The 21,823-nt window shown below is 38.1% G+C and overlaps 1 protein-coding gene across 7 annotated transcripts in view; it reads right to left on the bottom strand.

Moving 5' to 3' along the window:
- Window positions 1–21,823, bottom strand: part of scrib (scribble planar cell polarity protein) — a 1,177,936-nt gene that overhangs the window by 1,128,451 nt on the left and 27,662 nt on the right. For all 7 annotated transcript variants that reach the window (XM_090386364.1, XM_090386369.1, XM_090386366.1 and 4 more), the window contains exon 2: window positions 5,139–5,256. In XM_090386364.1, coding sequence (XP_090242490.1) covers window positions 5,139–5,256 — 118 coding nt within the window. The remainder of the gene's footprint in view (window positions 1–5,138; window positions 5,257–21,823) is intronic.

Below are 21,823 nucleotides of genomic sequence, written 5' to 3'. Positions count from 1 at the left end.
TATACTAGCATGCAAAATGTCTGAATCTGGGACACGCTCGGGCTACTTTTGATAAGAAGCATGACCCCACTGCCCCTTCTATCTTCTCTGTCCTTCCTAAATACATTATACATACCGTACTGAAACTCATCACCCCTCATCTCCAGGTGGCACCATATTTCTGTAAGCCCTATTTCTAAAGCCACTGATGCCATATTTAAAAAGAAAAACCCCAGCATGCTGTCATTATTATCATTAACAACCCTGCCAACCTTCGCATCATCTGCAAACTTTAACATTAAGCCTGTTATACCTTCATCAATATCATTGATAAATATAGAAAACAACAATGGGCAAAACAGCGAAGCCTGGTAGACCACAAAGAGCAGTGCCCACTGATTACCATTTTGTCTTCTCCCACTCAATCAACCCTTTATCCATAGCAGCAACTTGCCCTTAACGCCATACTAATTGACACTGCTCCAATTTGTACAACATTCTTCCATATGCAACAGTATCAAAAGCTTTCCTGAAATCCAAATGTATATGATATCAAAATTATTTTTTGCACCCAGTTCCTTTGTGACCACATCATAGTATCCAATCAAATTAGTCAGACAAGACTTCCCCTTAACAAACCCATGCTTTGTCTGAACTATAACTGAAGTCTTGTCTAGATGATCCTGCAATGCCTCTTTAACCAGTGACTACATAATTTTCCCCGAAATAGAAGTTAAACTAACAGGTCTGTAATTATTCGTATCACCCTTCGAGTATTGGGATACATTTGCACATCTCCAATCCATGGGGACCTCGCTTGAGGCCAAGAATGGTCTCATAATTATGGCTAAGGGTTTGCTTACTTCCTTTGCTGCCTCCTTTAATATAAGTGGATAGATCCTGTCCACACCAAGTGCCTTCCTTATGTTTAACTTCAGCAATTTCTACTCCACTTTGCTCTCAGTTATTACAAAATAACTTTAGCTCCTTGTTAGAGTTTGATAAACGTTTGGCACTCCGCTCCCTAAATAACTCCTTATATGTGTAGATGCAAAATACTCATTCAGTTTGTCAACTAACTCAGCAGGATCATCAACAGTCGAACCATCGATGTCAAGTGCACCAATCTGATTCATTCCCTTCCTTCTAAAGTTTACATAAGTAAAGAAATCCTTGCTGTTTTGCTTTGCATCATTTGTCAAAGATTTCTCGTAATCTGCCTTTGCCTGCTAACCTCTTTTGTGACTTGATTATAGATTAGCTTTATCTGCCATAGGCTTCTGTGCCGCCTGATAATTTACATGCATCCCATGTATTTTTCTTCTCTGCCACAAGTCTCATTAGTTCATTTGACAACCATTTAGGCCTAAACCTCGAACAATATTTCTTAGTAGGTATGAAACTTTTAGTAGCTTCCACGATTAATTCCTTGAATGCTTCCCACTTAGAATTTGCTGTTGGTAACACATCAGTTGGTCGCACTGTATAGAATTTAAAAACTGCCTGAGGCCACTGTAGTCACCTTTATGAAAGCAAAAATGCTTCCCTTTATCCATGATGGTAGTTACATCTTTAAGTAAATCCCACATCAGTACACTGTGATCACTGCCACCTAGTGTTTATCTGCAGATTCTTAATGCATGAATAATCACTGCTGATAATCAGATCAAGAGTATTACTCCTCTGGTTGTCTCTTGCACATGCTGCTATAGAAAACAGTCATCCAGTAAATTCACAAAAGTCTTGCTAGTGTGCGATTGCCCAACCCACAAGTTCCAGTTAATATCTGGAAAATTAAAATCCTCAATTATAAGACATTCTGATTTACTGGCGCACTCTAGGGCTTACAATATCGGTATCCTGAATACCGGTCATTTTTTTTCCAGTGTTCAAATGCCAGTATTAAAAAAAGATTATAATTTAATCACATAAAGATAATAAAATCACTTTCACGTGATTATGACGTCCTTATCTCTACTAGCAAATTCTCGATAAATCATCGATAGGACATCATGCAACATTGCGACCTGTCCACAATTCTCGGACAACTTTGTGTCTGACCGTATCGTAACTCCCAAGTCCTGTTCCTCCACTACTGACTTTAGTTCAACTCCACCAAATGTATAAGTTATTTTGGGGTTGCTGTTCCCCAGGTGTAAGACCTTGCATTTTGTTGAATTAAAGCAAATAGCTTCCACTTTTCTGACCATCCCGGAAGTCTATCTAGGTCACTGTGAAGAAGCTCTGCTTGGAGGCAATCATTAACTACTCTACTGATCTTTACATCATCTGCATCACACCCTATACCCCTTCATAGATGTCATTTAAGATAATAAAAAACAACAGTGGTCCCAATGCTGATCCGTGGGGAACCCCGCTTCTTACATTAACCCAATCTGAGGAAAAACCATTTATCACAACTCCCTGCCTGGTGCCCTCAAGCCATCAATCTAAGGATTTTCCCTATGATTCCAGCCTGCTCCAACTTAAAGTAACCGATCATGTGGGACTGAGTCAAATGCTTTGCTGATACCTAAATAAACAATGTTGAAATTATTCTCTAAATCCAGTTCACGAGTAACCATCAAAATGGCTAACCAGATTTGTTAAACATTTTCCCTTTACAAAACCACGCTGTGTATCCTACAGAATTCCATTTTTCCATCTAAATGATCCTGAATTCCACCCTTGATCACTGCCTCCATGATTTTCCCTATTACTGAAGTTAGGATGGCCGATCGGTAATTTCCTGGCTCCTGTGTAATCCTAGAACCGCCTTTATGTTCCAATTTACCCAAATCCAATGGAATCTCTCCAGAGTCCAGTGATGCTCTCATAACTAGCCTTAATAGTTCAGTGCACTCACTTGTGGCCTCTAAGATTATAGGATATATGACATCAACCACGGGAGCTTACTCGCCTGTGGGTGCGAAAGTTTTCTCATTAAATCAACATGTGAAATATCAACATCATTAATTACATTTTTTTCAATTTCACTCCCATAATTTCTTATTGATGAAGGGTTTTTCTTCTGTAAATATCAATGCAAAATAACTGTCGAGTTCATCTGCAACATCGGTTGGGGTATCTAATACTATCCCGCATAATTATATATACATCCGATCTGATTTATCCTTCTCTTGTTTGCATTTATATATGTGAAGAATTCCTTAACTGCACTCTTTGCTCTCTTTATTCCTTATCCCCACTCTTTGCTCTCTCCCAGACTCAGTAAAGATACTATAATGAAAATTATACTTCACTGAACAAAATGTCTTTCTCCTTCATAAAATGATGATCACAATTCAACCATGGAAGACCAACATGGAACAGAACATCAGTGTTCTTCAAATTCTTTGCAAAATAAGAAATTGCCTGACTCCAATGAGATTTTAAAAGATGAACTTGAGTTGGAAATTAATGAAATACTTTAACTATTTTTGCTAAAAAAGTTCAAAGCCTAGAAAATATGGACTGAGATCGTCTTCGATGATCTCAGTACCAGAATAGAATCCGAAAGGACATTTTTTTCCACTAATCAAATACTGTATGTGCCAAAATTAGATCCATTTTAAACGATCATACTATTGATTGCTTATGTTTCTTAAGAGTCCACTTTATTCAGACAGGTAATGTGGATGCTTAAACATAACTAAACTTTGCAGTAACAATATGTATTTTTTTGTTTTTAGAATACTAACTAAAAACAAAAAAAATATATATTGTTACTGCAAAGTTTATTATTAAAGTATTTTTAATGATTTTTTTCAGAATATTTATTATTGCAATAAATGTTTATTTAAAACTTGAATTCAAGTAATTACAGTACTTGTTTTTTCCTTACTTTATTGCACCTAACTGTCATAAAAATTTATTGAGAAAAACATTTGTTTTTGGAATACCAGTATCCCGGTTTCATAAATTAAAAAATACCGAAATACTGGTATTAAGATTTTGACCGGTATTGTAAGCCCTAGTGCACTATTTCTCTGTACAGTTATTCACTGTACTCATCAGAGTCATTAGGCCATAGCACACTCCTACTCTCATTTTTGTTCTCCCAGTGCTTATGTCACACCAAACTGACTCAGCATTGCACTGTCCATTCCTTTTAAACTGGATTCACTGCCTTAGACTGTGTGTTTCTTAACTGACAGCATGATCCCTCCTCCCTTCCTATCCTGTCTGTCCACATTGTACTCCCCAAATTCAAATTCTGCTTTCATTATATCTGTGTGATGCCATGTCTCTGATATCCCAGTAATATCCGCCTTTCACCAGCACTTCAAATTCATCAAATTTATTTACTATACTCCTATCACTGGTATACATGCACATGTTCTTACTCTTAGTTACCCTAACACACCCCATCTATTTACTTGTTCCATGATGAATCCCAGCAGTTTAGAAGAGATATGCTGAATTTAAGTCAGTAGAGAACATTTTACTCTTGTTCTTTTTCAGTCTAGAAAGCAGCTTACATGTTGATTCAACTGGACTTTTTTTTTTTTAATACAGTTTACTTCTTTTAAACAAACCTGGCAAATTATTAGGTTTCCATCTCTTGTATTCACTGTTTCCTCTCACTCACTGCCTTAAAAGATAAGACTGAGTATGTTTTATGTGGAATGATTCAAGCAATCAAAAAGAAAAAAATATTTCAAACAACTCAACACCTTTAACCAAGCAGCTGCTTTGGTTTTGCTTTCATCAAAAATGAAATCAAAACACCTGGTTTTATTTTTCAGACGTAGTCAGGATATGTGCTATTGGCATCAATATATATATATATATATATATATATATATATATATATATATATATATATATAGCATCTGGTATATCATGTTTTCAGAGAATCATTTAAAAGCAAATTTTGAAAATAACAAAATTTGAAAATTATTCTGTGTTAATTAAGCATTTTTATTTTAACTATTCTTTAAATGATAAAATATGCATTTTCTGAAAATCCTCTCTCAATTTATCACACAGCAAACAACACAACTGATCAATATTAATTATGCTAGCATTTTTTTCCTTTAAATAAATTCTATGGTATCATATAACTTTTTATTATAATATCCCATACATCCTAATATCATATAACTTAAGTGATAGATCAACAATAATCAAAGTGAAAAAATATAGTAAACACCTACCATTTTTGCTAACATCAAGTTCAACAAGATTCGTCAAATTAGCTACTTCAGAAGGCAAGCGTCCAATCTCATTGTCACTTAAACTTAACTTCCTTAGCTTAATCAATCGAAACAAACCCTATTAAAAAAAAATCCTGTGAATACTCTTTGATACAGTATGTTGACATTTTCTATTAAATACAGATGAATGTCTCAATTGTAACATCACCACCCATTTATCAGTTATTTATAAGAAAATAGGCAAATCCAAGCAGATCAGAGCTGACTGCGCAAGGGGAGGAATTTTCACCTTAGAGTCATGAAAGTTTTTACCGTGCTCTAACTACATAGCCAGGATTCGTTTATTAGAGTGGTACTTGGACAAAGTAACTTATTGTGAAAGTTTTGGTTGATTTATATATCGTGTACAGTATATTTTGGGAAAGGAAATTTTATTTTTATTGGACTATAATAACAAAACAGTTTTCCATGTGGTATATTACATACTGTAACTTAGTGTACACAATACTATGTACAGTAAGTTAAGGGGTAAAAAAGATTTGTATTAAATTGTCATGTTTGAAAACATGACAATTTAATGTCATAACAGAAACTTTTGTCCATTTGTATTTGCTCTTAAAATATGCAACCTAAAAGAAAATCAAGTTGTCCAGAGGATTGTAGGGGTTCAAAACCAGTGGTGGCTCGTGACTCTAATGTATGGGGGTGCTGCTTCTTAAAGTTACATTAAATTGCCTTGGTTATAAGACATGAAGACAGTAATAATAATAAGCAATTTAAAAATACAGGTAACCCCCCCGTATAACATGGTAGTTAGGTTCCCATAAAATCTTGTGTAGTGCAAAACCGTTTTATATGGGACTAAGAACCAGTACAAAAAGGAGGGTTAGATTCCAAAAGCTAACAAAAATACATCATTTTATAACTATCGGAAATTTAATTTTTATTAAAAATAGTAATAACTGAATAAACGTCTTACAAACTGTGATACATATGTCAGATAATGTATGTTAATTTAATTTTCTGCCTCTTCACTGCTGCTAAGTACAATCAAACGAGAACATTTTCTCTGTTGCAGAATATCTTCATCTTCTGAACTTTCTTGTGCAGCATCTAGATTTCGTGTATCTTCTGTTCTCCTTAAAAAAATTGGTAATCTGGGTTTGTTTGCTTTTGCTTGATAGATCTTTGTAAATTGAATGGTATGGAGCTAAGCCTTTTTGAAGCACCCTTTTGAAATTTGTGTTCCTTTCAGTCAAAGGCTCTGCATTCAGAAAATAAGATTCTAATTGCTTGGCTAAGTTCATGCCTTCCCGTATGCTTTTTTAATGTAAAATTTGTAACTTCAGAATTTTAATCTGAGTTATCCTCTGAATTGATTTTGTTTACCTCTGATGCCATTTCCATCAAATCCGCTTCGCTAACCTCTTTTTCTAACAGTAATTTTGAACATCTTCAGTATTCATATCATGAAACCTTCTTAGCAATATCTACTATCGCACCAATTCCATTTTCTGCCAATTCGACCATATTTCCTGAATGAACTGACTCTGGCCATACATTTTTCCAGCAGGGTTTTATTTATTTGAGCAATAAAGTTATGATTCCGATACAGTCCACAATTGAGAAATGTTTCTATGCCTCCATCACTTCAATAGATTCAGAATCAATTTTTTCCAAAATCCATTGTAAATTTTCTGATGTTATGAGTTTTAACGGTAAATATAATGCCTTGATCTAACAGGTGAATTAAAGAAATTGTATTAGGTGGTAGGAACAGTACTTAAAATTTTCGATGACCTAAATCTTTTGGATGGCCTGGAGCACTGTCCAATAGTAATAAAACTTTGACTAGATTTTTGTTTTAAATAGTTTTCCACAGCTGGCATAGAACAATTTAGAAATCATTGGGGAAACTGGGAGACGGCTCGGCAAACGTCTTTCAGAACATGAAAGAGCCATCCGTTTGTCAGACATAGAACACTCGGCCATTGCCGAACACTTCTGGTCAACCTGCCACGACATTGACCCGCACCACGATGTCATGATTGTAGATAGGTCCCGCCACTACCGGCAACACGCCTGGTTGGAGTCGTTGAACATCACATGCTCTAATACCTCAGTCAACAGAAGCAGTGGATGTCGTGTCCACCCTATTATTGAAGTAACAATTTTGATGAATGACAAACGTTGGCAACATTTACATATGTCACAGCCACAGGCTTCAGCATCAAATTAACTATTGCATCACGCAGTTTACAATTAGTATTAAACTTTTCATTATTTATTCTGTCTTTTGTTTTGCTCTGGTCACACAATAATAATGAATCCAGAGCACACAGGCCTCTTTAATCATATTCAAACTGTTCTTGGCCAACAAACATACAACATAGTTGTGAAACTGCAAAAGAACTTCATTTTTATAGCATGTGGTAGACAACATCTCAGATTTTCCCACAGATGTAAATCAAAGAACATCATCCTGAAAAGATTTCTCTACAAACCTCCATTTCCTAATGAATGTATGCGACGTGCTTGTCAAAACATCAGCTACAAGACCCTCAAACATTTGGATCAGCTGCCTTCATTGAGATTTACAAAATGCTTCAACCAGTAAAGCAGCACTGGTAGTCGAACTTAGAAGTTTGGTTCCTCCAATATAATCCATACCTTGTGCTCCCAAGCTGTCAGAGAATCTGAACGCTACTGTACACACCAAAAATGTAAGTTCGCAGTTTTAATTGGCGAGTCCCTTGAATCTCATCATCGGCATAGTACCGCTTCCACAAATTGCACACAATTTGTATTCAACTTAAGCAACAAACAGATATATATGGAACGAGTAGATCTGTTGACTCTGGGTATGAAATTTGCTGTTCTCCCACGAAACCCACCAATCACTGATATTGCTTTAGGCATAGAAGCGTGTTTAACATAGTTCCCTGAAGAAGTGGCAAACACAATTCTCCTGAAAACCACAGCAATTTTACATCATGCTCTTCCTACTTCTTCCAATCTCAACTGCAAACAAATCTCTGCCCTTAAAGCATTGAAACAAGACTCATTCATCGTTATCCTACTGGCGGATAAAGGATGTCGGACAGTCACATTGAATCATGCAGATTACGAGATGAAAGCCCTGTTGCTCCTGCAGGACACTTCTGTTTACGAACCCTTAACCGTTCCTCCAAACAAAGCCTTGGAACAATGGGAGTCGAAAGTAAACATCCTCGTTGGTTTAAACACAAGAAAATAACAGAATCCACATGTAGTCACCTCCATGCTTCTGGCTGCGAGATTCCACAATTCTACGCACTACCGAAAATTCACAAAGAAGGTATACCGTTAAGACCCATTGTCTCCTGTTGTGACTCGCCAAGTTATGAGTTGGCAAAGTTTGCCTCGGAGCTCCTTTCTCCCCTAGTAGGCAAGACCACCAACACCGTCTCCAACAGTAGTGAATTTATAGAACGGATCCGAACCCTATCCATCTCAAAAGATGAAATCATGGCTTCATTTGATGTGGTGTCGCTTTTCACCTCCATCCTAGTGGAACTTGCCATCACATGTGCAAAGAAACTCTTGGATAACTACCAGAACCTTGGCAGCAGGACCGAACTAATGCCAGACGATATCTCCACCACCCTCAGATTGTGCTTAACAGGTGGCGCAATTATGTTCAATGACTCCATTTACCAACAGGTGCACAGCACAGCCATGGGTTCCCCAGTTAATTCAGTCACGGCAAATATCACATGGAAGAATTAGAGGGTCATGCATTTATGAATGTACCAGATCCCATCACCTTTTGGTGTTGCTACATGGATGATGTTTGTGGTTATCCCCAGAGATTCGGACAACCAGCTCTTAGACCACCTCAATTCTGTCGCCTTTATTAAAATTCAGCATCGAATTAGAATGGACAATACCCTACCATACTTAGACACCCTCGTCCGACGCGAGTGCACATGCTTGAAGACAACTCTCTACCGTAAACCAATGTGTGCTGGCCAATTTACCAACTTTCGGTCAATACAAGCATGCAGCCATCTTCTTGGCACTGCACAGACCTTGTTAACCCATGTCTGGACCCACTCTAGTTCTGTAGATGAGAGGCACACTGAGATTGATAAAGTCAAGGCAGATCTTACGAGGTGTGGTTATCCCACCAGTATCCTTGACACATGCAACCATGATCACGTAGCGACCAACAGGAACATCCAAGGGTAGTATGGGATAAAGACGCTCAACTGCAAGTGCCTTTATCCCATACTACCCAAACCTATCACAACAGGTTTCTAGGATCCTAAAATCACATGGGGATAAAGCGAGTACAGCTCCCAGGCAGAAAGGTGCAATCCCTCATCTCTAGAGTGAAAACACCAGTTCCCACCTTACTACAAAGTGGTCTAGTCTACCGCATCTCTTGCCATGGCTGCACTAGCTGCTACATCAGGGAAACTGGGAGATGGCTCAGCAAACATCTTTCGGAACATGAAAGAGCCATCCGCTTAGCGGACATAGAACACTTGGCCATTGCCGAACACTTCTGGTCAACCCGAACAACATTGACCGGCACCGTGATGTCGTGACTGTAGATAGGTCCTGCCACTACCGGTGACACACCTGGTTGGAGTCATTGAACATCACATGCTCTAATACCTCAGTCAACAGAAGCAGTGGATGTTGTGTCCACCCTATTATTGAAGCAACGATTTTAATGAATGACAAACATTGGCAACGTTCACATATGTCACAGCCACAGACTTCAACATCGAATTAACTATTACATCACGTAGTTTCACATACATGACTGGCAGTACACACCTTCATGTTCCACACTCTTAACTGTCAGTTTAACTGATGAAGGTTACCATAATAACTGAAAATTTTTGTATGTATTTAATATGTGTTTTACAATTAGTATTACACTTTTCATTATTTATTCTATCTTCTGTTTCGCTGTGTCACACAATAATCCACGATAATAACGAATCCCGAGCACACAGTCCTCTTTAATCAAATTGAGAAATCATTCTTTTAATAAATCAGCAGTTACCTAAATTATGTCCAAATTCCTTAGGCATAATTTAGGGTTGGAATTTAATTTCCAAAAAAGAAATTATTCCAATATGGTTCTTAAGAACAAAGTTTAGTAATACTTCAAAGTTTTTTTTTTTCTCTCAAACAAGCACAAGTTCAATAGCACAAAACGTAACACGGGGATTTACAAACAAAATACAGGGCTTTCCCAATAATTTTTTTTGCATAACAACTAGCGAGTCAACAGCCAGGATTCACAAAAAAAAAAAAAAAGAAAAGAAATGTTAAAAAATTGCATCTAACAATAATAGTAGGGTTTTCTCCACATAAAAGGTTTGCAAAATTCTCTAACCATGTTATATAAGTAGTGTGTTGAGCAAGGATTGCCGAAATTTATCAATCGTGTTAGAGCAAAACAATGTTGAAGAAGTACCATGTTATACTGGGGTTGCCTGTAATAAAAAACATTAACTGGACACTTACCAATGGCAGACTTGGGTAATCTTGAAATTTTATTTAAAAATAAAATCCATTCTTTGGTTTTTATTTGTTGAAAATGGATAACTTTTTCATTCAAGTTTGGTGCACTGTTGACCAAGCTCTTCTCTATTGAAAGAACTGCTTGAGCATTTAGCCTTTCGTGATTCATAGTGCTCCTTAAAAATGTTTTTATTCTTTTTAATGTTGAATGCGTATTAGCAACCCACCGACCAGCCACTGAATCAACCACTGGGAACAAAATGTGGAACTGTCTAGCGCACAGTTCAGCCAATGGTTAAACTTCAAAGTTGAAAATGATTTTGTGTTTTTATTCGTTTATTATTGAAATGATTATTGGAAATAGTTGTTTTCCCATGAACTAAAGGCCTTAGGCTATGGTTTGGCCTGAGCTCTGTTTAATACTTGTATTAAATAAAGCAATTATTTATTTTTTTATTTATTATATTTTTTGATTATTGGAAATAGAGGATGATGAGTATACTGTATGCGGGACCTATTAATAAAAATATTCATTACGTTGCATTGTTCTTCACAAAATTTCATATAATTCCACTGACTATATTTAGATTTAAAAAGCTACGGGTGCTGCAGTTCTGCAGTGCCTACCAACAAGCTGCCCCTGTTCAAAACAAACTGTCAATGATCTACTATGGAAAAGGATTCGATATTAGAAAAACAGAGGTACTTGGACAAAGCAACTTATTTGTGAAAGTTTTGGTTGATTCATAAACTGTGTACAGTATATTTTGTAAGAGGAAATTATTTTACTTTTATCGGACATGGAAAATAATTAAATAATTTTCCATGTACTGCACATTGCCTTTCTCTTCAGGTGGTATACATTTGTACATAGCACTGCGTACAGTAACTTACAAGGACGGTTCAAAAAAGATTTGTATTCACCCAGAAGTAGTTTTGATAAAGGTTAAAATAAACACCGTGTATTATACTTTTTCAACATAGTTACCAGAAAAAATGACACATTTTTGCCACCTCTCAATACACCTCTGCAGGCCAGTTTTGTAGAAGTCCTCTGGCTCCTTCAAACCATGACTTGGCAGAAATCATCATCAGTAGCAAAGTATTTTCACAAAGAAAGGACTTGGGGACAGAAATGAGGAAGATCAGACAGCGCAAAACCGGTGGGGGGGGGAAGTTAAGCAGGATGTGGTAATATTTCAGTTTTTCCTGGCAAATGGAGGAGTATGGGCTTGGCACATCCAGGGTCCTGAGTTGGATATTATTATTCTTCTCTTTCTTGGTGTTTCCCTTCTACCCCCCCCTCTCTCTCTCTCTCATTTTTTGGCTGGTGCAGCATAAGCCTCGAGCTTCTTTGCCCCATACGGCTAATAATAATTTCGTGTGCATATTATGCCCTTTCCTTGTTCTAGTAAAGGGTCAGATGTCTGGGAACTCATCTGACAGGAATTTTACTCAAATGCAACTGTTGATGGATGATGTTCTACACAGACACATGCTAATTTGGAGCTCTGCAGATATTTCCTTGACACAAATACTGCGATCTTCCAGGATTAATGCCTCAATTTTTGCAACACTCTTCTGTTACAGCAATTGCTGGGCACACTGAAATTTCTTCATCATACACTGAGGTTCTTCCTCATTTGAGTTGTTTATACCGATGTGCAAAAACACGGTAACCTGAGCAGTCTTCTCCATAAATAGCAACCATTTTTTCATGGATTGTTTTGGGTGTTCTCCCTTATAAAAAAAAAAGTAATTAAATCACTGATCTGTAATCCACTTTAACCATTAAAGCAAATTTTAAAAAAATGAATCGTCATATTGAAACCAAAATTTATGTGGTTGTTATAGAGATTTCAGGGAATCAAACAAAAAAAAAAAATCCATCTTTCTATCAACAACTACTTCTGGGTAAAATTTTTTTTTTTTATGAAAATCCACTGTGCTTGGGTTGGAGATTGAGAAGACAAAAGAAGATATTTGTTGACATTAGACTTGAACTTCTGTAGACTATAATTTTCAGGAAATATGTATGAAGGAAGGTTGCTCCAGAAAACAGCAGTTGAATGAATAAACGAGGAAGATGAAAAGTTGGACAGTAATTGGATGTTGGCGACACGTATTTGGACTGCTTTGAAAGAGAGAGAGAACGGGAATTATAGAAGCCAATTCAGAAGAACAGTGCCCGTGGAAGTATCTGTAGAAAAGACATGCAGCAGAAACAGTACTTCTATGAGACAGAGAGTGGAGAGACTGTTAAAGATGACCATTAATTAACCTAACTGCCCTCTTCTGAATGGAATCTAAAAGCCTGAGAGAGGTTTTGGGGGCACCGCCCCAGTTGTGCGAACAATATTCCATGGTACGGCAGATTTGAGATTTGTACAGAGTGAACAGCTGTTTGGAAGAAATGTACCGCCAATGGAAGAATGCCATTAATATACAAGAGGAAGAGAGTAGGGGAAAGAACTGAACCTTATGAGTTCAAACTTTTCCATTGAATTTGTCCATAAATGGGTAACATAAGCCAGAATATCATCAGTGGATCGACACTAACAGAATCCATACTGGTGATTGTTGATCAGATGGAAGGTTTCTAGGTAGTTTAAGAGTTCGCAGTTAATTGATTTCTCCATTACTTTAGAAAGTGTAGAAGTAATTGCAATGGGATGATAATTGGATGGGAGGGACTTGTCATCCTTTTTTAGGAACTGGCTGGATATGAGCAAATTTCCAAGCAGAAGGAAAAACACCTTTGGAATTTTGGAATAAGAAAGTGAAAAAAAGGCGGCAAAGAAAAGGAGGAAGTTCAGGAGCACAGGTTTTGAGAACAAGTGGAGAAATACCATCAGGACCTGGAGCTTTTTTACCATCAAGATTCGTCAAAATCCTTCTGACATCCTTTTGACGGAAGACCACAGGAGACATTGAATGGAGTGTGTTGTGAATAGTGGGAGGTGTTTTACCAAGATCATTAATACACGAGTTGAAAGAGAAATGGGATGCTAGCAGGTCAGCTTTATCCTTGGCTGAAGTGACAACAGACCCATCTGGTTTTGACAGAGGTGGGAGCAGAGATGGGCAAAAGTTGCGGCCCATAGCTTGAGCAAGAGACCACAATGCTCTGCTACCATTAGGGCAAGAACCAAGTTTTCTACTCTTAGCCTGTTCAAAATCTAGTTTGGACTGATTAATAACAGATTTACAATTGTTTCGATCTCTCGTGTAGGCATAAAATGAAACTGAAGAATTGGAAACAAGTCACAATATGCAACATTCTTTTCTTGAACAGCCTTAACACATGTATTGGAAAACCAAGGTTTAGATAAAGAACGAGATTTTAAGGTATAGGGTAAAATAAAGGATTCCATTCCTGCAAGAATAATTTCAGTGACACATTCTTGGGCTTGAGAACGAGAGTAGCCTTGTGCAGGCGAAGTTTTTTACTGCTCCTGGAATAGAGAAGTTTTTTTCTGTTTTATTAGCTTAAATTGGCATATTAACTTATTTTCTAGAGTAGCTTTATATTCCTAGTTACGATACTTAGTTTAAAGTTTAACTTAGATAGAGATTTTGTAGGTATTACTTAGTATCGGTAAGGGTATCAAATCCACATGTTACAAGTTGCAACTCTGCTGAATGAGAACTTTTTAGCCATATTTAGCCGCTTTATTGACTTTATTTTTATATCAAATTATTTTCTATAAGTAGCTTATAGACCTAGTCAGGATCCTTAGTTTATTCTGAATTGAACAGCGAGATTTGGAAGTTAAGTGTCCGTAAATTTATTGTTCGTAACTTGCCGCCATTGTTATATGATACAACGTTATATCCTGAACTAGATAGCGTAAGCTTAGTTTAGTATGGTATATAATATAGTCAATTAATCATTAAATCTATTAATCTTGTTAAACTTCATTGTCAATTAAATTGTACTTTTTTAACTAAATACATATAACGATTTAGATTACAAATGTAACATAATTAACGTAACAATACGGAAGTTACATAAATGGAACTATAACAACTCAGATTAGAAACGTAACATAATTAATTAATACATAATTTCATACGGAAGTTCTATAAATGGAACTTGCAGATAATACTCAATACTGAAAATTATATATAGCATTCTAACAGAGTTGGGATACAAGTTTAGGGATATAATTTTGTACTGAAATTGAAATTTTATTGGAATTAAATCGAAATCATGACTCAGACCAGAGCAGCAAAGCAAAATGATCAAGCTAATGGAAGTGCTGTAGCTCAGGGGAGCAGTTGCCCTCTGAATCACAGCCTTTGAAAATTTACTGAGTGCTTGATTTTTGTGGAGCAATCGGGTACGGGACATGATATTGCCATGGGGGATGTCTTTGTGTGTGCACGATGTAAGGAGTATAAGGAAATCAGGCAACAACTCAGCGTTGTTATGGGCCTATATGAGAGTTTGAAGAACAGGGTGGATGCCCTCCAGGGATCTAAACTGAGCTCCTATCAGCTCTCATCTGCCCACATCAATGCCAGAGATTGCACTTGGTTATCACGCAACACAGTGGCAACCCCCAAGGCAGAATATGCTGGTCCCACAGGAACTAGTAGTTGTTGGTGACTATTTTCAGGGAAACGGGGAACATAATTTGTAAAAAGGATAGGTGGAAGAGGACCAGGGTATATCTGCCAGGGGCAAAGGTTGATGACGTTGTAGAACAGATATCATCTTTTAAGGGCACAAAAGGTGATATAGTTGTACACGTTGTCACTAATGATATTAAGAGTAGGAGACCGGCGCAATTACTCAACAAGTACAGGTCACTGTTGAAAAAAAAAAGCCCTGAATTAGGGTTGAATTTGAAAGTGTCTACAATTCTGCCCAGATATGATAAGAGGGAGTATATGATGATAGCCTTGTCGATCAATTCGGCCCTGGAAAGATTGTGCAAGGCTCAAGGGGTAGAATTTTTTTCAGCCTGGTCTGTACTTGTTAACAGGAGAGACTGCTTCTACAGCGATGGGATACACTTAAATAGAAAGGGTGCAAGAATATTTGCTGATGCTATCGAGGCAGTGTTAGGTGGGTCGGAAAACTGCTAGCTTCGGGGGGATACATGGACTAATAGATTAACAGTAGCCTCTGGCAGAGGTGAAAGTGATTCTTGCACTGCTTCTATTGGAATGAGCAGCAGTGTGTGAAAACAAGATGCAGGGTATTTCAGAGACTGCTGAGAGTCATTGCGGTACAAGTAAACACATGGCTTGTGTTAGGGTAGCTAAGAATAGGAACAGGTGCATGTATACTAGCATATACACCAATGCTAGGAGTTTGGTAAATAAATTTGATGAATTTGAAGTGTTGGTCAAAACATCAAAGGCAGATATTGTTGGGATATCAGAGACGTGGTGTCACATAGATATAAGGAATGCAGAACTGGAATTTGGGGAGTACAATGTGTACAGAAAGGATAGAGAGGATAGGAACAGAGGAGGGGTTATGCTATTAGTTAAGAAACACAAAATACAAGGAAGTGAAGCCAGTCGACATCGCTGGACAGTGCAGTGTCGAGTCAGTTTGGTGTGACATAAGCGTTGGGAGATCAAAATTGAGAGTAGGAGTGTGCTATAGGCCTAATGACTCTCATGAGTATAATAAGAAACTGTACAGGGAAATAGTGGGCCAGTAAATCAGTAAATAATGGGGGATTTTAATTTCCCAGATATTGACTGGAATTTGTGGGTTGGTCACTCACACACTAGCAAGGGTTTTGTGGATTTATTGGATGATTGTTTTCTACATCAGCATGTTCGGGAGGCAACTACAAGGAGTAATAGTCTTGATGTGATTATCAGTAGTGATTTTAAATGCATTAAGAATCTGCAGATAAAGGAACCACTAAGTGGCAGTGATCACAATGTGCTGAAGTGGGATTTACTCAAAGAGGTAACTAACATCAGGTGTAAAGGGAAGGGTTTTTGCTTTCGTAAAGGCGACTACGGTGGTCTGAGACAGTATTTAAATTCTATACAGTGGGACCAACTGATGATGTTACCAACAGCGAATTCAAAATGGGAAGCATTCAAAGAAATTATCTTGGAAGCTACTAGGCTTTACATACCAACTAAAAAATATTGTTCAAGGTTTAGGCCTAAATGGATGTCAGATGAACTAATGAGACACATGGCAGAGAAGAAAAATTCAGGGAATACATATAAATTAATGGGTGACATGGAAGCCTATGATAGATATAAGTTGGTCTGTAACCAAGTCACAAAAGAGATTAGGCAAGCATAGGCAGATTATGAGAAATCCTTGGCAAAGGATGCAAAGAAAAACAGAAAAGAGTTCTTTAATTATGTAAACTCTAGAAGGAAGGGGATGAATCAGATTGGTCCATTTAATATCGATGGTTCAACTGTTGATGATTCTGCTCAAGTAGCTAACAAACTAAATGAATATTTTGCATCGACATTCTCACATGAGGAATTATTCAGCGAGGGGAATGCCAGAGGTGTATTCAACTTTGTCAGTAATCTAGATAATCTTGTAATAACTGAGAGTAAAGTGGAGAAGAAATTGTTGAAGATAAACACAAGAAAGGAACCTGGGGTAGATGGAATCAATCCAGTTATATTAAAGGAGACAGCAAAGAAAGTAAGCAAACCCTTAGCCATAATTATGAGAGCTTCCTTGGACTCAGGGGGAGGTACCCATAGATTGGAGATGTACAAATGTGACCCCAATTCACAAAGGAGGATCAAAGGCTGACACAAGTAATTATAGACCTATGAGTTTAACTTCTGTTCCAGGAAAATTAATGGAGACACTGGTTAAAGAAGCACTGCAGGATCATCTAGAGAAAACTTCAGTTATAGCTCGTACACAGCATGGTTTTGTTAAGGGAAAGTCTTGCCTGACCAATTTGATAGGATACTATGATGCAGTCACAAAAGAACTGGATGCAGGGAATAACTTTGATATTATATATTGGGATCTTAGAAAGGCTTTTGATACTGTTGCACACAGAAGACTGCTGCACAAATTGGAGCAGTGTGGCATTGTTGTTGTTGTTGTTGTTATTATTGAGTTTAACGACACATAGGCTGCTGGGGCCATATTGTGTCTTTCTAATGGTGACTATGAAACAATACCTATATTTTGTGGTATATTCCTATCTGTTTTAAGAAAGTAAATAGTTCCTTTTTATTAGGATCATCTCCCAGGATCTGCATCAAATTTACTGATGACTGTGTATTAGATATAGACTTAAAGATGCCTAAGCGAATGGTTTGAAGGTGGGGACAGTCCACTAGCAAATGGCGAATGGTCAGTTGAATTTGGCATGATGTGCATTGGGGTGCACTGTCATTATTTAATAGATACAGGTGAGTGAGGTGTGTATGCCCAATCCTTAGCCTTCCTAAAATTGTTTCTTCTCGTCTATTTTTCCGGAAACTGGAGAGCCACAGCTTTGGTTCTGGTTTTATTCTGTACAGTTTGTTTCCTGGATAACCTCTCCAGATCAGTGACCATCTATTGTAGCATGCTTTACGAATGATATGTTTGAAATCGGAATACGGAACTTGACAATTCTGTAAAATATTGGTATCTGGTTGTTTGGCTGCAAGATCTGCTCTTTCATTACCTGCTATTCCAGAATGCCCTGGTATCCAGCAAAATGTCACTGTTTGGTTTGACTCATTGCACACAAGTAATTTGGAATGGATTTGTTTGATAACAGGGTGAGAGGAGTTGGTACTGCTATTTATGGCAGAGACAGCACTGAGGGAGTCAGTGTATATTAAGGCAGAAGAAATCAGAAGTTGAGTAATGTGATCTAGGGCCATGTTAATGGCATAAAGCTCTGCAGTGAAGATACTGCATTCTACAGGTAATGAGATAGAAGTAGTAAATGAAGGGAAGATTGCCGCAGCGCCTACTTGGGTCTCAGTTTTTGATCCATCAGTATAGATCTTACAGGCCTGTGAATTAGAAGCACAATGAGTTTCATGTAATTGTGCAATATTGAAGGGAGACAAGGTTTTCTTTCCCCACTGTTGGAAATAATCATCATAAATTGCACGGATATTAGTCCACGGTGGATCAGGCGGTGTGTGTGGCATTGGATAAAATGATGGTTGAGGGAGAGAAGACAGAGTCGTAATCAATGGACACTGCTCATCATGGACTAATGTTATTAGTGGAGTCCCTCAGGGTTCAGTGTTGGGTCCATTATTGTTTTCTGTATTTATAAATGATATTGATGATGGTATATCAAGCTAAATGTCCAAGTTTGCAGACGATTCAAAGGTTGGCAGGGTTGTTAAGGACACTACTGACACTATGCTGCTGGAACAGGATCTGGAAAGGTTGAGCAGATGGGCTGAGAGGTGGCAAATGAAATTTAAAATTGACAAATGTAAAGTACTACATATGGGAAACAGCAACCCCAGAGCAACGCATCAACTTTGTGGTACTACAATGACAGTGGTAGAGAATGAAAAGGACCTGGGGTAATTGTGCAGGCAGATAGCAGATATGAAGTTCTCTGAGAAATGCAGACGGACTACAAGAGTAACTCATGGTGTCTTGTCAATGACATACAAATTTTTCTAGTAGGGATAAGGACGTTATTATTCCCTTGTATAAGGCAATGGTCAGGCCACACCTTGGGTACTGTATACAGAGCTGGAGGCCTCATTTCAAAAAGGATGTAGAGCTGCTGGAACGAGTACAGAGAAGGGCAACAAGGTTAGTGAATGGAACAAGGGGTTGCTCTTACGAAGAAAGGCTTAAGTTTTGCAAATTACAGTGTCTGAAGACTAGGCACCGGCGAGGTGATCTGATAGAGGTGTATAAAGCCTTGAATGGTTTGAGCATGCTCAATGCCGATGGGATTCTTCCTCTTACTCAGAATAATCACCTGAGATGGCATAAATTCGGATTGAGGAAAGACAGATGTAGGATAGATGTGCGGAAATTTGCCTTTAGCCAGCGGATAGTTAATTGGTGGAACAGACTTCCATCCCTTGTTGTGGAAGTTGATAGCCTATATAAATTTAAGGCTCAGCTGGACAGGTATTTCGAACAAACAGAGAGGTGAAATCTCAGGTTTTTTTTTTTTTATATTTTGGCTGATGTTGCATAAGCTTGCTTTCTTGCCTCTACTAATGCTAATGCAAACATTGAAGTAAACTAATGCTAATGCAAACATATCAGAAGTATTGAAACAGTAATCTGACCAAGGAAAACAATAAAAGAAATCCCGCGGGTCACCCCATTCTGCATTCTTGTAATGCCAAACAACACGCGATTGGGAACTGCCATGAGATAAAGGCTCCATTGGGTAAGAGACAATCACCAAGTTGTGATTTGAGGTGCCTAATGGACCACTCACTTCAACTGTGTACTTAGAAGGGTTGTTTGTGAGAAAAAATCATGACTGTTGGCTGTATGGTTAGGATTATCTGGTATTCGTAGGTAAATGAACAATCTGTGCACGGTCATTAGTAATCGCAAAAGCCTCAGCATCTCAACCAGCTGGGTCTGTGCGTCTAGAAAATGGAAGTCAGCTGGAGCTGTGAACATTATAATCACCAAGGAAAATTACCTCAGTGTTAGGAAAGTTGGACTGGAGAAAGTCAAGTTGCAAAGAGAGGAAGTCAAAGAGCTCCAAGTGATTAGTGGAGTTGGGAGAATGGTAGAGACAACAGATGAATTTGACAGAATGAGGTAGAGAGATTTTAAGCAAGAGAAGATCGAAAAGAGGAGATTTCAAATTACCAAGTCTCTGACAAGGAATATCGGAATGGACATATGCACAAGTGTCACCTTTGAGGCAAAAGGAATCGTACAGCAAATAATTTGGGCAACTGAGATGAGTAGTGGTTGAATCAACCGATAACTGAGATTTTGTCAGAAAAAGTACATGGCATTTGGCAGATAAATGGAAATGGGCATCACTGAGACCACATATATTTGTTAAATGAGCTAGGAAGTGTTTAGATCTTTTGGCAGATAAGTTTGCTCTATTAGCTTGACAATTCGTGGTGTATTCAGTAGTAAGAAAAAGTTGGGGAGAGTGTATGAATTAATGAAATTTTTGGATATGGCGTACACATGGTAAGAATATACCCAGATCCTTAACATAACATGGCCTTGACAATGCTCCCGCATACACACACTACTCGGACTCTCTCCAGTCACTATCTGGCAAATTAGAGGCAGCAAGATTATACAATAGTTGATCTGGAAGCTTCCTATAGAGTTACCGATAGGTTCCATCCAGTGTGCTAACTAGTAGCCAGCCTGCAAACACCTTTTAGAGTGTACCCTCGAAATGTAAGGAAGCTTCTATCTTACCATGGTTGAAATAACATACACGTATAAATTATAAATCCAGTTTAATGTAAAAATACAAATATATACTAACAGGCAGTTGCTTTCGAGCCTGGCGTGTCTCTTCATCAACTGAAATTCAAATACAAAAATACAATGGATAAGTGCAATGAGCTGAGTGAGGCACGTTAATCATGTGCCATTGTTGTTGCACGGACGTGCGCTGCTTTTACTCCAGTGATCATCTAGCATTAAAACGGTTGTCTCTAGGATGGGGTGTAGACATATGCCTTTGTGACGGTTTATTGCCTTTGGATTGTTTAATATGTTAAGTGACTCTAGCCATAGGCGGTGGCGAAAGTGTCATGAGTGGTCTACTACTTCAAAGTCACGTTTGGGATCAAGATCGTGGTTGGTGGCCCAAAAATGTTCCGCGACTGCAGACTGGTCAGTTTCGGCAAGCCGGATTGCTCTGTCATGTTCCGTAAGGCGACCTTGGAAATGACTTGATGTTTCTCCTATGTAGCAACTGTCACAGTCTCTACAGGTGATGCGATATACTACATTGCTGTGTAAGACAGGTGGGACAGGGGTCTTCACACTGGAGATAAGTGAACATAGGTTCCTGCAGGGTAACTGCACGCATTTGATGTTGTAATTTCTAAGGACCTTCGAGATCCGTCCTGACACGCCTGAATAATAGGGAATGTAGGAGGACGATATAGTGTCTTGGTTCGGTGGTCTTGGGTGGGATGTGAGTTCTTGTGCCTGTAATAGGCACCTGCGTAGCACATGGGATGGATAACCACATTTGGTTAGGTCCGCCTTC

Source organism: Mastigoproctus giganteus, chromosome 12 (genome assembly GCF_048544385.1).
Source record: "Mastigoproctus giganteus isolate SK-2022 chromosome 12, ASM4854438v1, whole genome shotgun sequence".
Lineage (NCBI taxonomy): Eukaryota > Metazoa > Arthropoda > Arachnida > Uropygi > Thelyphonidae > Mastigoproctus > Mastigoproctus giganteus.
The sequence above is the reverse complement of the archived record's forward strand: the minus strand, read 5'-3'. Positions and strand labels throughout refer to the sequence as shown.